This window comes from Nicotiana sylvestris, chromosome 12 (assembly GCF_000393655.2).
Source record: "Nicotiana sylvestris chromosome 12, ASM39365v2, whole genome shotgun sequence".
In the NCBI taxonomy this organism is placed as follows: domain Eukaryota; kingdom Viridiplantae; phylum Streptophyta; class Magnoliopsida; order Solanales; family Solanaceae; genus Nicotiana; species Nicotiana sylvestris.
The window spans coordinates 63,375,528-63,397,620 of record NC_091068.1 but is presented as its reverse complement, the minus strand read 5'-3'; the positions used below and the strand labels follow the sequence as shown (position 1 = coordinate 63,397,620).

General features: G+C 36.6%; 1 protein-coding gene across 4 annotated transcripts in view; it reads right to left on the bottom strand.

The window, feature by feature from the left end:
• The window catches only part of LOC104237747 (agamous-like MADS-box protein AGL27), a 28,281-nt gene that overhangs the window by 2,540 nt on the left and 3,648 nt on the right, over positions 1–22,093 (bottom strand). Inside the window, exons 1-5 of one of the 4 annotated variants that reach the window (XR_011404212.1) lie at positions 8,082–21,734; positions 7,599–7,797; positions 2,378–3,204; positions 1,364–1,442; positions 680–735 (exon numbers count right to left, since the gene is read on the bottom strand). Coding sequence is in view for 1 of the 4 variants with exons in the window: in XM_070164877.1 (XP_070020978.1) it covers positions 91–132; positions 508–607; positions 680–735; positions 1,364–1,442 (277 nt within the window). In the remaining 3 variants the exon portion in view is untranslated. Of the gene's footprint in view, positions 1–90; positions 133–507; positions 608–679; positions 736–1,363; positions 1,443–2,377; positions 7,798–8,081; positions 21,735–22,093 lie in introns of those variants that run through there. The other 3 variants (XR_011404213.1, XM_070164877.1, XR_011404211.1) reach the window with 3 other exon arrangements.

The following is a 22,093-nucleotide window of genomic DNA, read 5'->3' as shown; positions in this document are numbered from 1 at the left end:
ATGAGATTGGAAAGGAATCAAATCTGCAAAGGTGCTCTACATATTCATTGAGAAAATAAGCAAACATGCTCAGGAAAAATGGAGGCCTACCTTGTCATGAAGATTCTTAATTGATTCAATCAACAAGTGTGTCTGCAAATAACAAAACTAGGTTAGCAGTTTAGATTTTCTTCCTGATTTACAACTCAAAAAAAAAAAAAAAAAAAAAATTGTATTACAGGAGTCGAAGAGTAAGAAGATGCAGAGAATTAAAAACAAAAGAAAAAGATTAAATCTAGGATTGGGTAAAAATGATCAAAACACTCCATGCGGAGTTGCATTGTTTATGAAATACAACTGATGTAGCGCCACGCCAACAGACTTCTCCAGCTTCAAGTACCACTTATGTAAAGCTTTAAGCTTCAAGAAGGGCAGCTGTTCCTAAAGAACACAATGCTACAGCTAGAGTAACAGATGGAGCAAGTCTAGGCATGAGTAAGAAGCACAGAGGAATGTGGAAGATCCAACCTTTCTAAATCTGGTTTGTGTAAGAGCAGTCTCAAATTGGTTTTCCAAATGGACAAGATCAGTAATGCTGAGATCATCAACATCAGGCTCCTCGAGTTGCCTGTCAAATCGAGGATCAGATACGATGCTTTTCAAGGGAAACACAGAGAAAAGAGCAGCAAGAGGTCAGTACTTTTCTACCGTCTGTAGCACTTCTTCCATTGTCATGAAACTTGCATATTTTGATTCCTGTCTCCAAACATTGATAGAAGAATTTCACCAACTGGATTTTTGTAATATAGATAGGTACTGGAAACATATTGAATAAGTCTCAACGTATTGATTATAAATATTACTATTTAGTTTGCATGCTGTATGTGACTGGACAACTGTCACACCAATTTCCTGGTTCTGATGATGTACAACCCATGTGTATGACAACACAATTCAGATGAACGAAGAGCAAGATATCATATATGATTCATTTATGATGTAAAACACCTTCATTAATTACCGCATACTATATTGAAGCTTCTACCAGAGAGGGACAAAAGCTGATAACATCAGATAACTTCAAATTTACATTAAGCGACCTAGGATCGACACACGATAGATAAAGATGCATTAAAGGCCACAGAGTCCCCTGCAAAGATTTGTATTAACTTAGCATATATGGATTTTCGTTGAAGTAACCAGAGAACTATACAAACATTAATCATTGACATATGTACTTATATTTGTATCAGCTTAGCAGCCATGGAGTTGCTTCCTAGTTACCGAAGAACTATAAAAGCATTTGCCTCTAACCACATATTTATTTACTATGGAGTACCTTTGTTAGGAGATAAGAGGACAGTAGAGTCAACTAGTCATATACCTCTGTGTCATTAACTTCTGCAGAGACCTTATCTTCTGCTTTCACGTTTCTGTGATATCGTTGAGTTATTCCTGTCAAACTGAAACACATTTATGTTTGTCATCAGTGTGTTAGCCACTCTACACAAACAGGAAACAGTATCCACAATATATAGCGCATATTTGTGCGAAGCAAGATTTTGTGTAGTTAAAAAAGACAATGCAAAAATTCTCAACAAATTTGTAGTTTCTCTTAAATTTCCATCTTGATTAGGGAGTGCACTATCAAAAAACACAACTTCATTGGACAATCGGTTGGAATATTACAACCCATACTATATTGGACAATCACTAGAAGAGCAAGAAGTGTTAGAAACAACTTGAACAACGATAACTCTCTTAGCCACAAAGCAATTATAGCTACTATCTGATTTCAAAAAAGATGTAGGGTGTCATTCCTTAGTAAGAAAACGAATAGATAAGAAGCTAGCTACAGGTCAAACTACTTGTGCAAGAGAGGAACATGATGGTTCAGGGACTGTTCATATGTATCCAGACTCGACTTGATCAAAACTGCCCTGTTACCTTACACCAACAGGGGGATTTAAACTTTAATTCGACATGGAGTCTGAATTGATTAACAACCAATCATTAATCAAACGAATACACCTCAATGGAAAAAATAGAAGTGGAGTCCCACATCAGCTGTGGGAAGGGATATTGGACTCCTTATATGGTCTTTGAGAATTCTAACCTCTTGAGTTAGAGGTCTATTTTCTTATAAAAAAATGTTATGTAAACCCTCTATATAAATCCTCATTGACTATGTCGCTCCATTTATTCATATCAATCCACATATTTGAAGGTTAATCTCAATTAATCTGTATTACTTAGATACATCCTTTACTTCCATTGTATTTTATTCTTAGCTGAGTCTCTATTGATTCAAGAGATCTCGGGCCCTCTTATTTAACTTCTTAGATAAGTCTCCATTTCAATCAATTTGAACAAGTGTCCTAGTGATTTTTGTCCATACCTTTGCCAATTCTCTCGTGCAACCAGCAGCTTGTTTGGAAGTTGTTATAGCTCATCTCTTAACCAGTTGAACGACCTAGCTTATAAGAGTTGTTGGTTTTTTAAAAGATGGAGCAGCAAAAAGATTAAAAGTATTGATTGAAAATGTCTCTCAATAATTTTATTAAGCATAACAAGGCTTTAAATAGCCAATTAGGAACAAAAAATCTACATAATTTAAAATTCAAAAAACCTAAAATATCTCAACTTACTTAATAATCTAATTGAAATTTAAAATTAAAATCCCTCCTAAAACTAAGCAACTTATTGTACTAAAGAAGTTACTGCAATAACTGAAAGCAACAAAATTTCAACACTACTCCTTTTCTTCCGTTGTTGCAATTTAAAAAGTTGCTCCTCCTCAATTCTTGCTTATGTTGTTTGTCCTTGAGCATTGTTTTGAGCATCGCTGAAATTGCACACTTTTGTAGTGCACTTCTTTTTCTTCTTTCTTTTTCGTCTTATGATTTTGTGCAGCACGGAACTTGTTTCAATCAAATGGCATATTATTAGGGTATGAGACTTTCCTTTGTTATAGAAATCCACAGACAACATTCTGGAACTTCCAAATCAAAGAAATGCAAGATGAGAAGGAGCTTTTAACGTTACGCTTCAATAGAATGAATTCGGTAAGGGTAGAATAGGCCCTATGGTCGATCAAAGGTGTTGTGCCACTTGAGCCGTGTAATAGGCGAGCATTTCGCGCGGTTCGGGGGCCCTTGAGTCAACTGCCGGCGCCCGACATCGTCTTGACCCCCATCCAATTTTTGGGCCAATTCCCCTTTGATTCTGGACAATGATAGGATTTTCAGGGATTGCTCGTAATAATTGCTCTTCTATTGCAACATTCAATAAATCATAGGTTTTAAGATATGATTTTATTTTCACTGAGCAAATCCAATAGTTTTCGCTAGTAAAAGTTTGTGGGGTATTCAAAGAGAGATTGCTACTTGTCATGTTTGAAAATGAGTTTAAAATTTATATTGGTTAAAAATGATTTGAAAATGATTTTTTGGCCATAAGACCAATGAAGTTGTGATACCACTACTGGTTTTTCAAAGATGGGGCAGCAAAAAGATTAAAATATTTATTGGAAATGTCTCTCAATAATTTTATTAAGCATAACAAAACTTCAAATAGCCAATTAGGAACAAAAAAATCCACATAATTTAAAATCGAAAAACCTAAAATATCTCAACTAGCTTAAATAATCTAATAGAAATTTAAATTGAAATTCGTCATAAAAATACACAACTTATTACGCTAAAAAAGGTTACTGCAGTACTGAAAGCAACAAACTTTCAACAAGTGCCAGTGATTGCCTTATTACTCTTATTGTACAAGGTGACTGCCAGATAAAACAATGAGATTCCTACTCGATAACAAGTGATATATGATCTCAAATGAGATAGATATTGTGAACAAGGATGTGATAACAAAATAACCAAAGCCCGACAGGGTCACCAGAAGCACACATTGTAAGAAGGAAAACCTGAATTCAGAAGCATCATCTGGTGGGAACTGAGAAATACAGACGGGATAAAAATAATGCAACTATACAATGACCAGCAATAGCTGCAAAAGTATGACATTACAAGATTACAGTGTACAGGAAGCATAGCCTATATCAACAGCGTCGATTTTCAGTGTGCATAGAGTTGAACACGATGAAGCTCTTCAAGGCTTATTTGTGATCTCCAGGATACCCAGGTAGCTTAGCATGACTAGCTCCACCCAAAATTCCAAATTCTTAGTATTACATTATCTGATCTCTAGGTAGCTTAGCATGAAATAATTCCGTTCAAAACTCTAGATGCTTTAAGAGTTCTATAATCTACATTAGAGCATTCTCAGTAAGTGCAAAGTCTCATCGATGATTCTCAACAAGAGTTGGAAAACATACTAGATGCAGCTGCCCATGGGCAGTGAAAATTAAGTGTTGCAATCACCAAAATCCTGAGATTCCATCTCTTCAGCTTCTCCAATGATAAGCTCAAAATTTAGTCTAAGATAACTTGAAAATTTTCCAAGGATCCCAGTACGATCTAACCAGGTGAAATAGTAGCACAAACTTTTGATATAAAGTCACATGCATCATTTTTTTTTAATGCCAAGAAAGGCAAAAAGAAGTCATATAGACTTAGTTGCTTGGGAAAAAAAAAACAGAACCCGACTTTTTATACAGTAGAATAGTTGATCAGATAACCAGAGTCCGTTCTTTTGGGGAAATAAGAAGCTTTACCTTTGCCCAAATAACATGAATGAGAACAGGGTGAGAAATGCTAATGGGAGAGAACACACCACAAGTTCCTTTGAGAGAATTCAAAATAGCCTTTGTATGCTCACATATCTTAGGATTGATAACCTTTGTTCACATTAAAAAATTCCATAAAACAAATGCCATCTAAGTTCAAGTTATCTACCATTTCTCGAGATTTAGTTACATTGTTATTTTTGTAGTTTGTTAACTTTTTTACAAGAATAAATGCATGTGGATTCCATTCGTGTAAAACATATAGTTAGGGAGCCTAATTTTGGTTACAAGGATGTTAAAAGGGTAATTGTTGGAATTTTAGGTGCATTTTCCATTTTTTTAAAATATGTTATTTGTATGTAGTTGATTGTTCCTTACTTTTCAAATTGGTATATCATGTAAAGTTTGTTAGATAAGAGTAGGCTATTTCGAAGGAATTTGTGTATTTTCTTATGATAACCACTCATCAAGTATATGGAAAGCAAGAAATGCGGTAATCATACTCGTTGTGAGGTATCTACCACTTTCAACTTATCTAGTCTTTTGAAAACAAGGAATGATGTATTCCTACTCATTGTGAGAGGCATCTTCCTCTTTATAATTGAAGAGTTTGATATCTTTGTTCAGTCTCAATGATTCAATCTTGTCCCAGCGATAGTAATATATCTAGGAAAAGCAAATCATTTACTAGGTTTTTTAGAGAGAATGATGATTGTTCTTGATACAACACTAGAGTTGTGCAATATGTACTTTCTCCTTGTTGTTTATGTAAACATATTTGACCAAGCACAGAATTTAAGTAAGATAGACTTTTGAAACTTGTTTATTAAATATGCAACAACATTTTGTGGTTGCAAGCCTCTCAAAACTTGTGATTTGTATGGTTATGAAAACTTCTCATTAAGGATAGAATGAGAAGTTTAAGTTAGATTGTTTTCAGAACGTTCATTTTAGAACTACTAAAAAGAAAATAAGGTCATAAATAAACTGGAATGGATAATTCAAGAAAAATGTGTTGTATAATGTGGTGATGAAAAATTTTCTTAGGGTTGTAGCCCGATCTATATACAAATAACATGAATATAGCTTTTGTAATCATGATAGTGTCAAGTTAGCTTTAGGAATCTTGCTTGTTCCATTGAGCACTTGCATACTCTCTTCAATACAATTTTGTATTGTAGTGCCAGTGACAATATGCACAAATACAATTTTTGTATTGTATTGCCAATGACAATATTTTTAAGATGATATCTATTCGGATATTTTAACCAGAACTTGCAATTCTTTTTCAAATTCAAGCTTTTTGAATTTGTGGTTTAGAATTGTGTTTCCAAATTCTTATTTCGGTGGTGACCGTGTTATCTTGTGGGCACTTCGACTGGTTAACCTGCTCTTCTAACGGCTAAGATAAACAAGAAGAAATAAGGTTATATCTTTCTCTCCTTGAGACCTCATGGTTCTTTTTTCACTTTATTGACCACTAAACCACACCCTTGGGTGTAGTGTGTGTTTCTAAATTCTTAAACTTTTCTTTTCTTTTCCTGGGAAATTGTGACTCCTCCAATATCAACTTCCACATTTTCTTGGCAACTGCAATGTTAAACAATTTTCTACTCACAACTTCAAATTCTATCCACCAGGCTCTGAAGCATATTTGGAATCCGCTACGACAAGAATAGTTAAAAGATTAATTATCCAGCCAAGAGTTGTGAAAAACAATAGGAGCTTCTAATCTAAGTTGCTCGGACACGAGTGCAGGTATCCGACACGGGTGCAGATCTAGAGGTTAGATCAATCGAGATGTAAATTCTAAGATTCGGGGATATGGATCCTAGTATGGATACGGGTGCGGGGATCCGATTAAAAATAATAAAAATAAAAAAAAATAGAAGTATCTCTAAATTATGAGAAATTTTGTGGAATACTTGCAAATATCTTGTAAAGTGTGGATTTATTTTTTATTCTCAAGTTGTAGATAAGTATAAGATTGATTTCCTAGATAAGGTATACCCTAGTTTTGATTTTGATTTCGATTTCGAGAATCAAATTGTATCTCATCTCGAATTTTTTTGTCTGCCGTGGTCAAAGTACCCAAAATTGTTTGACCAAATCCGGTATGGATCCCACACCCACACCCATATTAGCGTCGTGTCGACACGGATGCGGCACTTAAACTGCCATGTCAGAGCAACTTAGCTTCTAATACTCATGTAAACTATTTGGTAAAATAAGAAATATAAGAGCTTCTACAACTATTTAAAATTTGTTGGGAAATATTTTTTTCATAAGAAAGTTCGTTGCGAAATATTAAAGAACCATCTATCTTTTTGTGCAAATTTTAGGTAACATATTCTGAGATAAGTAGAAACCTGTAGCATCCGTACACTTGTTTAAGTTTTTATTTAAAGAGAACCACTCATACAATAGGTGGTGCCTTGTTTACATCAATAAACAAATTATTTTACGGGGCAAAAAATGAAGTCAAAAAATATAAAATAGTGAAAGAGCACTTTAAACAATTACAAGTAAATGACTCAAGTTCCTGCATCCTTCTATAGGTGGCTTGATACATTTGTAGTTCAGATTCGAATTCGAATTTACATGGTTTGCATGTCTTAAATACATTCGAAGTCTAGCATTTGGAAAATTAACATAGGAAGCTAACCATAGCATCCACACTGTTCATGATTGAGTAGCTTCCAAACCATTCTTAGGTTTCTTATAAAGTAACAATTCATGTGCATGCATTAATGTACAAAAGGGGAGGAGAGCAGAGTATCCAGAATTACAAAGTGAAAAATAGTCAATCAAATAATCTGAAATCAAAAGAAATTTAATACACAATGAGAGATCTTAAGCATATAGTCAAGTAATAAAACATGACCCCTCAAAACATACTAATAAAATAGGACAAACAAAGAATAATTACTTTTACCAAGTGAAGATGGCTTGATAGGTCCGCACACATCCATGTGAATTAACTCGATAGGGCATCTTGCTCTTGTTAAAGACTCTTTAGGAAAGCTTTTTCTTGCTTGCTTTCCAAAGAGACATCCTTCACAAGTTGGTTGGGATGATCAATTGTTGGCAATCCATTCACCATGCTTTCCTTCTTCATCAACCTTAGGCTATCAAAATTCAAGTGGCCAAATCTCATATGCCAAAGCCAAGATGAATCTTAAACATTATTTTGAAGATATAAGATGAACATTTTATTATTAGCCATAGGTACTTTGGCTCACAATCTTCCCTTTTCATCTCTCATATACAAACTTTTTGTCTTTCAAATGAATGTCATAATTTTTCTCCAAAAGTTGTCCCAAACTTAAAATATTACTTTTCATCTCCGGCACATACAAAACATTGGAGATTAATTGATGACTTCCATCTTTTAAGTGAATTAAAATCGTACCTTTTCCTTTGATTTGAACTCGTGAAGAGTCTCCAAAAGTGATTGGGCCACCATTTAGCTCCTTAAGCTCCACAAATAAATTTTTCTTTCCACAAATATGACTACTTGCACCGGAGTCAAGGTACCATTTGTTCTTTTCATCACTTTCTTCTCCTTTGCATGCAAGAAGTAGAGTGGCATCTTCATCTTCATTTTTGCTCTTCACAAAGTTGTTTTTCTCCTCCGAATTATCTTTACATTCCCAGTATAACATTCAACATTCGATTTGTCATACTTTCCTTGATTTTGTCTCCATCCTTTGCCTCTTCCACGACCTCTTCTTTGACTATAGTCTTGGCTTTTATTGTCTCTATTTGGTGGTTGACTTACCACCTTTTCCTCCTCTACCACTACCTCTTCCATTTCCACGACCTCTTTGCTGTGAACCACGCCTTTCATCTTTCTCCTTGAAGGAAAGTTTTGCTTGCAATGCCTTTTCAACCGATTCTTCTTTCGGTTTCTTCAATTTTTCTTCACGGGCTTGCAAAGAACTCGAAAGTTCATTTATGGTCATGGTGTCCAAGTCTTTGGACTCTTCAACAGCAACAACAATATAATCAAATTTTGAATCTAGGGATCGTAGTATTTTTGCAACGACCCTATCATCCTTCAACTCTTCGCCATATCTTTTCATTTGATTGACAATAGCCAAAACTCTTGAAATGTAATCTGAAACAGATTCATTTTCTTTCATTATGCAATGATTCAAACTCTCGTCTTAAGGTCTAGAGACGAACCTTTTTTACTTTGTCCAAACCTTTAAAGGAAGTTTGAAGAATGTCCCATGCTTTCTTGGAGGTTGTCGCATTTGCAACCTTCTTGAACATCTTGTCATCCAAACCTTGATGGATGAGAGTGAGTGCCTTTTGATCTTTCTTATTTGTGGATGCGACATCTTCTGCGTCATCAACACCAGACTCTACCGGTTCCCAAACATCATAAGCACCAAGCAAGGCCTTCATTCGAATACACCAATTCCCATAGTTCTCTTTTGTGAGCATAGGAACTTGGAATGGTGTTCCATTAGTGTTTGTCATCTTTTCTCCAAGTTTGGTTGTCTCTCAACACACAAGCTCTGATACCAAATGTTAGAAATTTTTGAGAGAGCAATAAGGTTAATATTTTTTGCTATAGTCTAAATCATCCTAATGAAGGAATGACAACTAAAATCTTTATGATGTTCTTACCAAATGTTAGAAATTTTTGAGAGAGCAATAAGGTTAATATCTTTTGTTATAGTCTAAATCATCCTAATGAAGGAATCACAACTAAAATCTTTATGATGTAAGAACAAAATAGAGTCTTGGGTCCTTTATCTTCCTTGGAAACCTTTTCTTGCACTCCTAAGTTTATTACTTAAAATGTATGTATATAGTAGGAGAATGTTACCCATTAATGAGGCTTTAAAAGCTGTTCAAATTCATTTTTTTTGGATATTCTAACACGGTAAAACAACAAAATCAAAAAAAAAACCTCAAAAACTATTTCGAAATTCTCATCCATGAACAAATATTAACACGGTAAAAATAGAAGGCCATAAAAAGCATTAGCAAAATTGAGAATGAAAATATACAAAATATCGTATTGAGTTATAACAAAATTACTATACCTCATTTCTTTTTATAGATCTCATATACTAGCATCTAGTGAAAGTGCATGCAAAATAACCATACAAAAATAGGTGGAAATATCTTTTACGATTGGCGTACGTCAGTACAAAGAATCTTGGCTCTACTGTACATATAAGGAACATTTCAAACATTTCACGAATGTCAAATCATGGATTGGTTCCTTCAATGCCCAAGGTGAAGGATTAAAGGCAGCGCTAGGATATGAATCTGGTTCGGAATTCTAATCTTTTTAAGCTACTGGATTCTACATTAAAAATTTGTGTATAATTCAATGGATTATTAAGACAAATACAGGATTTGAACCAAAGTTAATGGGTTCGACCGAACCCGCAACCGAAAGGATAGCTCCGCCCCTGAGAAGGATAGTTATGTGGCCACCAGCTCGCAAAGCAGGTGATGGCCATCGCCTTGACGGATATCTTCGATTCGTAATTTGAAAGCTTAAGCTTTCTACTTACTCACAACTTAAGACTTTGAAACCTTGAAAATTAAGAAGAGTTCTCTAAATATTAAAAATCATACGATTAGAAAACTTGGACACTCTTTTACTCGGGGACAAAGTAATATAAATATATTCCGGTTGAATCTATCAAATTTTTTTATCAACAACATACCCAGGGTAATGCCACAAGTGGAGTCTGGGGATGATAGTGTGTACGCACACCATAAAAAAATTTCATCGATTTTTAAAAATTGGCGGCAAGATCTAAGCACAGACACAGAATTTACCAACATACTTGATGAATGAAGTTATCGAACAATCAAGGGCATAAATAGGTAAAAAATCCTTCTTCCTCATTTTTCTCTCCTTTACATATTCTCTTTTGCCTCCTCCTGCTCCTTTGTAGAGGCAATTTTTACTATTTAACTATTTTTCGATTTTTAAAGCATTTTTAGTGTATATTTTTTCCAACTTTAAGATAAGAAAATTTAGATGTTTTAATTTTGTTGAGGTATTTTTACAATACTAATTGTGTATATTTTTATTGTCAAGAAAGTTATATTTTTGTGACGATCTGATATGTCACTTTGAGTACTAGCTCCTTTTTATATGTTTTGATACCTCCCGTAGCTTTATTTCATGATTAATGACTTGCGTGTATGGCCCGTGTCTCTTTTGGAAAGCTATTATGTGAAATTTTAAAGAAGACGTGATTTTTAACTTAAAATGAGGCTTAAGTTGACCACGGTCAACGTTCTTGATAAGCAACCTTGGAACGGTGTTTTGATAATTCCGATAGGTTTGTATTATGTTTTTGGACTTTAGCGGATGTTTGGTTGCGGTCTCGGGTGACACGAGGGTGTTTCGATGCGTTATGTGAAAATTGGCAAAAACTGAGCTTTTAAGTTGAAAATATTGAGTTTAGTTTTGATGACTGGCTCTTGATTTTGAGGTTGTTTTTATGATTTGAGTTGGCGAGCTGAGTTTGTATGATACTATTACACTTGAGCGAAGTTTTAAATGTTTTGGGTGGAAATGAACTCCAGTTGGAATTCTACCGATGTGAAGTTGCAAGTCTCACATTTGTGATGTCAGGCTCGCAAATGCGAAGTGGAGACTGGGGGCGTCTGCGCTTTTGAGAAGGATTTGCGATACAGGCAGGCTGGGTGATAGCTTCGCTTTTGTAAAGGATTTTCCGCATTTGCGAGCTGAACGGCCTTCGTCAATGTGAAGGGAATGTCGTATTTGCGATGATTGCATGGCTGGGACACTAATCGTATTTGAGATCAGTGATTCACTTTTGCAATGGCTGCAATTGTGCAAATGCGACATTTACAGTTGGGTAAAAATTAGGAAACTCGAAACTTAGCTCATTTTTCAACCCTAGACTCCATTTAAGGCGATTTCATGAGAGCATTTTCTTCCCAAATATAGTGCTAAGAAACTTTAATTTGTTTTTCATCGATTCCCGTTACTTTTCCATGTTCATCAAATCTATTAATTTCAAGGAAGAAATTAGGAGCTTTGTAAAATTGAAATTTAAACTCGAATTGATGTCGGATTTTAACACTAATCACATATTCGGGCTCGGGGGTTAATAGGTAATCAGGATTTGGTCCGAATTTCGGATTTCAACCACGTGAGCCTGAGTTGACTTTTTGTCGACTTTTTTAATTTAGTTAAAAATGTAACCTTTTTCATTAGTCAAAAATTGAACCGTTTTCATTCGAGGGTAGTTTCTAAAGCTTGTTTTGGATTGTTAAAATGATATTTGGCTAGATTTGGTTAGTTATGAGGCTTGGTCTAAAGGAAAAAGTCATCGTGGTTGATTGTTGATTTGATTCCGAAAAGAGGTTAGTGTCATAGTTAACCTTGACTTGAAGGAATTAAGACATGATTAGTCTATTTGCTACTTAATTTATGTGTGGGGACAATGTATATGCAAGGTGATAAGTGTATATGCGTTGTCATGGATTGAGCATGCGGAGTTGGCTACTTAATTGCTTGTCCTCAATTGCATCATGCCTTCATTTATTCTATGTTACTACTTGTTAGATGTTTTAATTGCTACATGTCACTACTTGTTCAATACATGCCTTCACTTGTTACATGCCTCTACTTATTTTATGCTTCCATGTTTTCATGTCTTTATTTATTATCCGACTTTACTTGCTCTATATTTTTACATGTTATCAGATAGATGCTTGTATTTGTCTCATGTTTTTACTCGTTTATTAGTCTTACTTGCTCCTATTTCACTTTACTATGTATTATGGATTGTCTTAGAGGCATTATTCACTTACTTCCTTTTTTGCGTTATGTTGTGAGATACGCTGTTGATGGTCGCAGTATTATAATATGTATATTTGGGATCGGGTTGCACGCCGAAACGGTATTGTAATATAGGTGTGCATCGGTTGCGCGCCACAACGGAGAAATATTATGGTTATTCTTAGCTATTGGTTTCGTTATCGCATTGTGTTGTGAAGTTAAGTATTGATGATATTTTGGGGCCCACTGGTGTCCTTATTCCAATTTCCATGTTAATTGTTGTTTCTCTATTCCGTCATTATTTTCTACTTATACTCATACATGTATATAGTGAGTGCTCCGTCATAGCCTCGTTAGTAGTTCGTCGAGGTTAGACCCAGTACTTACGGAGTACATGAGGTTGGTTGCACTCATACTACATTTCTGCACTTCATGTGCAGATGTCGGTGTTGGTCCTAGCTGTGCATAGCGGAGATAGCTCGGACTATCACTTCCAGGAGACTTGAGGTAGAGGTACACCGCGTTTGCAGACCCTGAAGTCTCTTTCCTATCTGTTTTATTGTTTATTTCGTTTTGGACAAGTGTATTTGTAACGACCCAACTGGTCGTTTTGAGCATTTGCACTTCGCTCCGTAGTTTGAGGGCATGAGTATCTCCGCGTGATGTATTATGACTTGTGTGAATCGTCGGTTGTGGTTTTCAAGTTATTCGGAATCGATTTAGAAGAATGAACTTCAAAATTGAAGCTTTAAGTTGGAAAAGCCAACCAAGTTTGACTTTTTAGCTATGTTGCTCGGACTTTTCGAAAATGTGGCAGGATACGTGTCTGATCCTCCAATAGTAGTGCATTTTTGAAGAATCCTACACGGGTGCGGCTACATTTTGGAGAGTCCGCGCAACATAGCTTTTTAGCATTTGACATCGGAATGGAGTTTGGTCGGTTTCATTAGCTCCGCTGGATGATTTTGAACTTAGGAGCAGGTTCGGATTGTGATTTGGAGGTATGTAGTTGAATTAGGTTTAAAATGGCAAAAGTTGAATTTTCGGGATGTTTGACCAGGAGTGGACATTTTGATATCGGGGTCGGATTCCGATTTCGGAAGTTGGAGTAGGTTCGTAATGTTAAATGTGACTTGTGCGCAAAATTTAAGGTCAATTGGACGTGATTTGATAGGTTTCGGCATCGGCCGTAGAAGTTGAAGTTTAAAAGTTAATTGATTTTGACTTAGGTGTGATTCATCGTTTCAAGGTTATGTGTGATTTGAAGCCTCAGGTAGGTTCGTTTCGTCATATGGAACTTGCCAGCAAAATTTGGCTCTATTTGGAGTTGATTTGATATGGGTTCGGACGCTTGGTTGCGATTCTAGAAGTTTTTGAAGTTTATTTCAATCTTCATGCATTTTGGTGTCCGATTCATGAAGCCTCGGGTAGGTTCGTTTCGTCATATGTATTTAAGTCGTCTTTGGCTAGATTGAGCCGCGCGGAGGTGAATTTGTAAAGGAAAAAGCTAAATTGAATATTGAGTTAGCCGAATTGAGGTAAGTGACTTGCCTAACTTTGTCGAGTGAATTTTTCTACTATTTGACATTAATTGCTACATGCAGGGGTGATACATATATGAGGTGACGAGCATATATGCATGTGCCAGGGTTAATCATGATCAAGGATAGATTACGTTATGAATTGCGCCTTGTAGAATTACGTGAGGTGACGAGCATATATGCGTGTGCTAGGGTTAATCATGCTCAGGGATAGATTACGTTATGAATTGCGCCTTGTAGAATTACGTGACCTTCTTACTTCATGTCTTACTTGACTCATATATGCTAAGAATATAGGATTAAATGTTAGAAACCAAGATTTAGCTTATTATAACTTGATTAAAACATAACGGAATTCTAAGAAAACATTGATGGGTCTAAATTGGTCATCATTATGCTTAATCATTAATACATTGCTACGGCCGATATTCTTGAGATATTAGATTCTATAGTTGTGTTGTACATCATTATTGAGATTTGATGAAGTACTTGAATAATAAGGTTCTTGAGGGTTTGTCGAACTATTGTTGGCTGGGGTTCATATGGAATATTCATTTAAACACTCTCTTTGATGTTATTTATCTTCCTACCTTGTTTGTCATTGATATACATATGTTTGGTAAGGAAGAGTGTAAAGCATGAAGGATTATGCTGTGCCATGTTAATTGAGTGTAAAGCACGAAGGGTAATACCGTGCCATATCATTTGAGAGTAAAAGCACGAAGGTTCATGTCATGCCATGCTATGTGAGTGCAAAGCACGAATGGTGATGACGTGTCATATCAGTTGAGAGTAAAAGCACGAAAGGTGATGCTGTGTCATTTCCTTTATATTATCATGCTTTTATATTATCACGAGTTCATGGCACGATGGGTGTTTCCGTGCAAGCGAGGATGAGGGACATGCATTATGTTGTGATATTTGTTCCCCGTGTATACGTTCATGCCTTTACCTTGAGCTATTAATGTCGTACTTATAGATCTTATGTGACTTGTCGTAATTGTCTTGTCTTTGTTCTTTATTTCAATTGTTATTGTGTTTCCCATGACTTCTACTTGTTTAACTTGCAAATACCATGCCTGCTTTCTACTGTTACAATTACATCCATATCGTATCTATTTTATTGCACTGTAGTATAAACCTTCCACCATGTTAGTCATTCATGCCTCTACCTGTTAACTTGTAAAGATCATGTGTTTTCATGTGTTCTCTTTTTATTATATCCCCGTTCATTATTGTTACTTGCATATTTCCTACTTTTTCATTACTGTTATCAGCATTTCTGCCATTTGGTTGGTACTGCTATACGCATATTTGGTGAGGATGAGATAAATGCACGAAGGGTGTTGCTGTGCACTTGACTTGAGATCTGAGTACATTCCTCGCCCTATGAAAGTTATGGAGTGACTATCGTGGTTTATTTGTTTTTACTCTTAAGGAAAGATTGGCCAAGGTAATGGAAAAATGTTAAATTGTGATCTTTGCTAGTACTCAGTTATTGCTTTGCGTATTCGTTTTATGTACTCTTTCCTGTTATATCGTAGTATAGTTCTATTGCTAGTTTTCCATGCAGGTTTTATCAGTGAGTATCTTTAATTTTCCAAGTCATGTCACTACTTTGACGAGGTTAGACAAGATACTTACCGGATACATGTGGTCGGTTGTACTCATACTACACTTCTGCACCTTGCGTGCAAATTTTGGAGCAGAGCTGCTAGTGATGTCAGGAGCTGACTCTGAAGATGTTCGTGCATTCCGGAATAAGCTGTCACTTGTCCTTGGTAGTTTTAGATTTTGCTAATCTATTTATGTAATTTTCAAACAGATCGTGTATTGTTTGTATCAACTTTGTCAATTCCTAGTCTTAGAAGTCCTTGGGTTAATACGTAAATGTTCAGATAATTCTTCATTGTTTCCTGTAAATTTCATTTGGATTGTGCTGACTATTAGTTGGCTTACCTAGCGGGTCAATTTAGGTGCTATCATGACTATTGATTTTTGGGTTGTGACAGTATTTTTATTTCAGACCCCGTTTGTAGTATTTTTAGCAGCTCATGCACTCGTAACACCAATTTCTAGCATGTATGAATTTTATTATGTATTTCCAAGTTTTACAGCTTTATCTTCGTAATAATCTGCTTTTAAAATTGTTACAGTGATTAATCGTTTAGCTAATGTTGGCTTGCCTAGCAAGCAAATGTTAGGCGTCATCACGGTCGCGTGGTTGAGATTTTGGATCGTGACGTATTTTTGTTCGATCTGAGGTTATTGTATTATATGTTTTCAATTGTTTTTAGGGTTTAATTTAGTAGCTTATTCTCTGATGTACTCAATTACAAGTGTAAAAATAAATATATCACAAATTAAAAGACACATGGCTAGACCTAATTGGATAAGCTACATTTACCCTATATTTCAGTTTCTTAGTATAACTACCCTTACCGTTTTAACTGGCTTGGTCCCGTCGTAAAAAGATACATGGCTATCCCTGATTAGCCCCGTTTTAATTAAAACTCACTCAACCCATTCTAATAACTCACCCATTCCAAAAAAAAAGAAAAAGAAAATTAAACTTGATTTTTTTTCTTGATCTTTTTCTTTTCTCATTAATTTATGTTATTTCTTTTTTCCATCCTCGTCTTCTTCCCTACAATTCCAAAAGAGAATACCCAACTTTATGAAAATCCATAACAAAAATTTACATACTACCACCACCATAAATTATCACAATTTTCTACCTTCCATAAAACACTTCATTTTTTCCTTTTTTTACATATATTTGAGCTCATTTTTTTTTTTCTGTAAGAGGCCCATACAGGAAGGATTAGATTAGGTGGTCACCCATCAAACTTCATCACCAACGTAACAGTTGTCTCTAATTTTTGGAAATAAGTAATGGGATTTTGGCAGAGAGAAGAAATAAAGGGAATGAGAAAGAAAAAGAAAAGAAGTAATTGAAAGTTTGTAGTGATTATTTAGAGAAAAAGAAAGTATCGTAAATGGAGTTTGCTTGGAAGGTAAATGTTGGAAAACATGTGGTGGTTCATGTTGGTATAAGCTTGTTGCTGGTGTTATAGAGGAGGGAGGAAGGTGATGAAGATGGAGTAAAGAACATAAATAAGTGGTGGAATGTGTTCAATTTTCTTTTTCTTTTTTTTAAAAAAAAGGGTAATTTATTAGTGTGGGTCGCGTCCATACTACTTAGAAATTGCACGTTCCATTTTTATGACAGCCAGTCTTTTTAACCTGGGACCAAGCCATTTAACCCCCCGGGGAGGGGAGGGAGGGTGATCCAAAAGTAAGGGTAGTTATACTAAGAAACTGAAATTGGCGGTGAATGTAGCTTCTTTTCCATAGTAGGCAAATATGACCCTTTTCCAAAAATAAATAGAACTTATATTAATTTAGTTTTCCGATGGATTCCATTAGAAATGTAGTTAATTCTTCACCATATCTTATCGAGTTTAATTTATGAACTCCGTCGGAAATCAATCTGGAGATGGATTTTCATGGGGTATACATCGAAATGTTCCTGACAAGTATGGAATTTTCCAATTTCCAAAGAAATTCTAATTGGAACGTCCGTGGAAAAAATGGTGAATTTCTAGCAGTGGAAGATGAAAGAAACAAATAGGGAGAAAAACTACAATGGACAACACTAGAAACTACTATTTGGTTTAGTTTACCCTTACTATATAAGAGGTCAGTGTTCAAATCTACCAACATGCATATTTTTTAGCAGGTAAGGCACAAAATCTTAAACACAAACATGCATGCAACTACAATGGTTCAAATCTACCAGCTTACATATTTTTTAGCAGGTAAGGCACAAAATCTTAAACGCATAACATGCATGCAATATAATAAGATTAGAAAAGTATGATACTCAGATGCGGAAGTGTCTTGAAGAGGTTGGAATATTGTGGCTTACTTGTACAAACCCAATTGGCCATTCTGAGCGTTAGCACTCCGTTCCTTAATATAGGACTTCCTGTAGGTATGGTAATTTGAGACTTGCGGGTATTGGTGATTCGGGTCCCGAAAAGGCTCGGGATCATTTTAGTATACTTGCATGCTAATTGAAACTTTAAAGTTCAAAAAGTTGATATAGGTCCTCAATTTGTAAAACTGAGCTTCGTTTTGCGTTTCGAGATCTAGGTCTTGTATAGTATTTTAGGACGTTTCCGCATGCACGAATTAAGACTCGAGGGCCTCAGAGGTATTGCGATGCATTCAAAAGCAAGTTGGAAAAGCTAATATTTGTTGGTGCAATTTTTTTTGCATCGCGATCAGATGCACCATGGGTCGTTATTGCGAAGAACAAGCCATTGGGATTGCGGTCTCATGGTCTAGCTCGCATTTGCATAAACCTGGAGCCAGGCCATTTGGCCTCTACAATCGCATGGCTCCCCATCATGGTTTGCACAGGGTAACTGCCTACTACGCTACGCAATGAGGGTTAGTAACTATTGCGATTTGCATTTCGGCTTCAAGGGTATTCAATGTCTTGTTTTTAAATTTTGAGCTCATTTTACTATTTTGGATTTCTGGGAACTCAGACTAGTGATTTTCATCTGCATCTTGAGGGTAAGTAATCCACACTTAATCTTAATGATGTATTATGAGTATATATGAATTTTAACACCTAAATCATGAAATCAAAAGGTAAAAATAGGGATTTTAACTTACAGAAAATGAAGTACTTTTTTGAATTCGAAACCAATTTGGACTCGAATTGAAAATTTAATAATATATTTGAACTCGAGAGGATATAAGTAACCAAAATTTGACATTTGTATTGAAGATTGACCATGTGGACCCGGAGTTGGCTTTTGTCGACTTATATCGATTCTGACCAAGACTTAATCTTTTCTTATGGAAATGAGTCATACGACTATATTTGACATCGTTTAGCACAGCTATATCCAGCACCTGAAACTCCATTGTGAACTCAACTGGCCCTATCGTCAGCTCCAGCACTATGTCCCCAACTGAATCTTTACCTCCGCCGTCAAATCCCCGCACGCAAATACTGTTCTTATGGATCCTCTCATCTTCTATTTTCAACTTACTTAGAGTGGAGAGAGGACAGATGTTTGCGCTTGACCCGTTGTCAACCAATACACGGGTCACCACAGAGTTCTCACATTTTACTGTGAGGTAAAGAGCTCTGTTGTGCTCAGTACCTTTTACAGGCAATTCGTCATCGAAAAACGTGACTCTGTTTGCTTCGAAGATTTTGTTGGCTATTTTTTCCAAGTGATTCACGGAGATCTTATCGGGAACGTGCGCCTCATTCAAGATCTTCATTAAAGTTTGACGGTGCTCATCCGAATGGATCAATAATGACAATAGGAAAATTTGAGCAGGCGTCTTTCTTAATTGTTCCACAATAGAGTAGTCTTGTAGCTTCATCTTGCTCAAGAATTCTTCTGCTTCTTCTTCAGTAACGGCTTTCTTTACTAGCGCTGGATTATCTTTAGCTCTTCTTAACTCCTCGGTAGTAAAACACCTTCCCGAGCGAGTCAAACCCTGTACTTCACAGATTTCTTCTTTGACTTCCTTCCCTTTGTACATCACTGTTACCCGTTCGTAATTCCATGGAATAGCCTTGCTGTCGATTATTGGTAACTGGGTTACCGTCTTGATAATAACCCGATCTGCGCGGGCACCTTCCACGATTATGACGGGTTTGTTGGCCGCTCCTGGTACAATCACCTTCACCCCTTCCTGTTTCGTTGCAACTTTGCTTAAAGACCCCTTCTCAACTGCCACATATGGCTCAACACACTTTTTGCTCGGCTTGAGCACCAACTTCTCACCTGCTGATTGTTCATCTGTCTTGACTCCACTAGACCGAATCATCATGACGGTCTGTGATGGCTTCTTGGGCTCTCCCTCTGCATGCACTATTTCGATCATATTTGCCTCCTGGTGGGCTGGCATTGGATTCCTGTTAATATTGGGTGCCTCGGGAGCTTGAACTTCAATCCTATTGGTATCAATAAGCTCCTGTATCGCACTTTTCTGTATCATGACCCCGAGTACCAGAACAATACTCACAGCTGACAGTATAGTCAAGATTCTTTGGAGGAGGATTTGGCAGTTTGGACTGTATCGGCCTTCACATATCTAGCTGTTTTAGCCTGTGGAACAGACTAGTGTATGATTCTCCTAACGGAGTAAAGGTTTTCTTTTTCTGCAACCTTTCACCCTTGAATGCTTGACTAGGCCGAAAACTTGGTCCGTGAGTGTTTTGGTAGGCTTGTGGATGTGGATAAGTATTTTGTAGGACGGGAGCACGCCATTGAGTGTGGGCAGGAGGCTGGTTGTATGCTTGTGCATAGTGGACGGAAAAATGAGGTTCTGGTGGGGCATAGTAGTGTTGGGGTGGATTGTGGTGATAAGTTTGTTGGTGGGGTCGAGGTTGATTGTAGTGGTTTCAAAATAAAATAAAAACCCGGTTTTACAAATACGGCCTTTCAGCATTTCGAGAACGAAGATTTTTCAGCTGTGTCGGCTAACCAGCCAAAACTTTGAAAATGACCAAATGTGGATGTTCTTGCAAAAGCAACCTTCCGGCGCCCTTTTGGGGACATTCGGCTATTTTTTACAAGAATGGCATTACTTTAATTATTTTCAAATGAAAAATAAAATTTTTGTTCTTTTTGGGCTATTTTGCAAAAAGGGCAGTTGGACCCGATGTGAGTTGCCTACGTATCCTATATCCGGTAAGAATCAAACTGGCGTAGTTCGGGCAATTTTGACAAAACAAAAGACCAACTTTTTTTCTTGAAAACAATAAAAATTCTCATTCTTTTTTTTCTTTTCAAATTTTCGGCAGAATTTCGGTATATTTTGGGATGTAAGTTTTCAAAACAGGTAGTTACCTCCCTTAGCCCTCACACTGCTATTTTCTTTTCCAAACTCTTTCCTTCTATTCAAAAGCCGGTCAGCATGCAAATCCGAAGCAAATAAATGAACAAGTAGAAAGTAAGATACATCAGGATGGTCTTTTTCATTTTTGGTACACCTGTCCTAAACAGACTCAACCCCTGTGTTGAGTCTCCAAAGTCAAAATGCATGTGATGCAGACAAACGTTCCTACTAGGGATCCGGCATGCGGTCTTGTTATACTAGGTTTAAAACCTGGGTTTTTTGTTCTAGACCTGGCTTACCAGCGGACAACTCGAGCCGAGGGGGGGCTGCGTACCGGTAACCAAAAGATCATCCGGCTTTGCAACTTGTCCGAACCTCGTTCTATTTGGAATAGGACACTAACAGAAAGAAGTCACGACCAGCGTGCACTCCTCAGGAGAGAGAAGACAGGGATTTCGTAGCAGTTTATATATACAGTTCAGATAATATCAAAGCGGTAAAAAGAAACATTTAGCACATTAGGCCCAAACATGTAACAAAATCAGATAAAGCCAAATATAACAATTTATCTAAGCTCGAATTCTGAACCTTAAACCAGAGATTCTGGGTTCGGTCCCCAGCAGAGTCGCCAGCAATCTGAACTGTTCTAACGAAATGATATCCCAAGCCATGGTGCATCCACCCTGATCATCTTAGCCTCTAAGGCATGCATGTACTCATTGTGACCCTCATTCACAGTGAGCATCTCCTTTATACTTAACTTTCAAGGCTATCAATCCCCACCAATGCGTGAGACTCAGGCATGAATAAGGCACTTTCTACTCTCTCTAGCCTTTCTTTATAGCTAAGTCACCTACCTCTAACAAGGCAACTTGTTGGGAGTATCATGTGGTGGTGGCTCCGCCGCCTCATCTATTAATTGTTGTCAATCTCTCTCTCCTCATGGAAACAACCTCTCTCTTTCTTGCTCGACTCGAGCTGCTCATTCTTTATTTTCTCAATGAACCGACACTGGCACAGACATTGAGAAGGCATTATCCTCGACTCTTATAATATTTTCACTAGCACGTCACATACGAGCATTTTCTGCGTTTACTTGTGGTATTTTCCCTCGTCCTGTACATGTGATGACATTTTGACTTTCAAATAGATGATTGACACATCAAATGGCTGAATATCAATGCATAGATAGCACACACGTCTTCGATA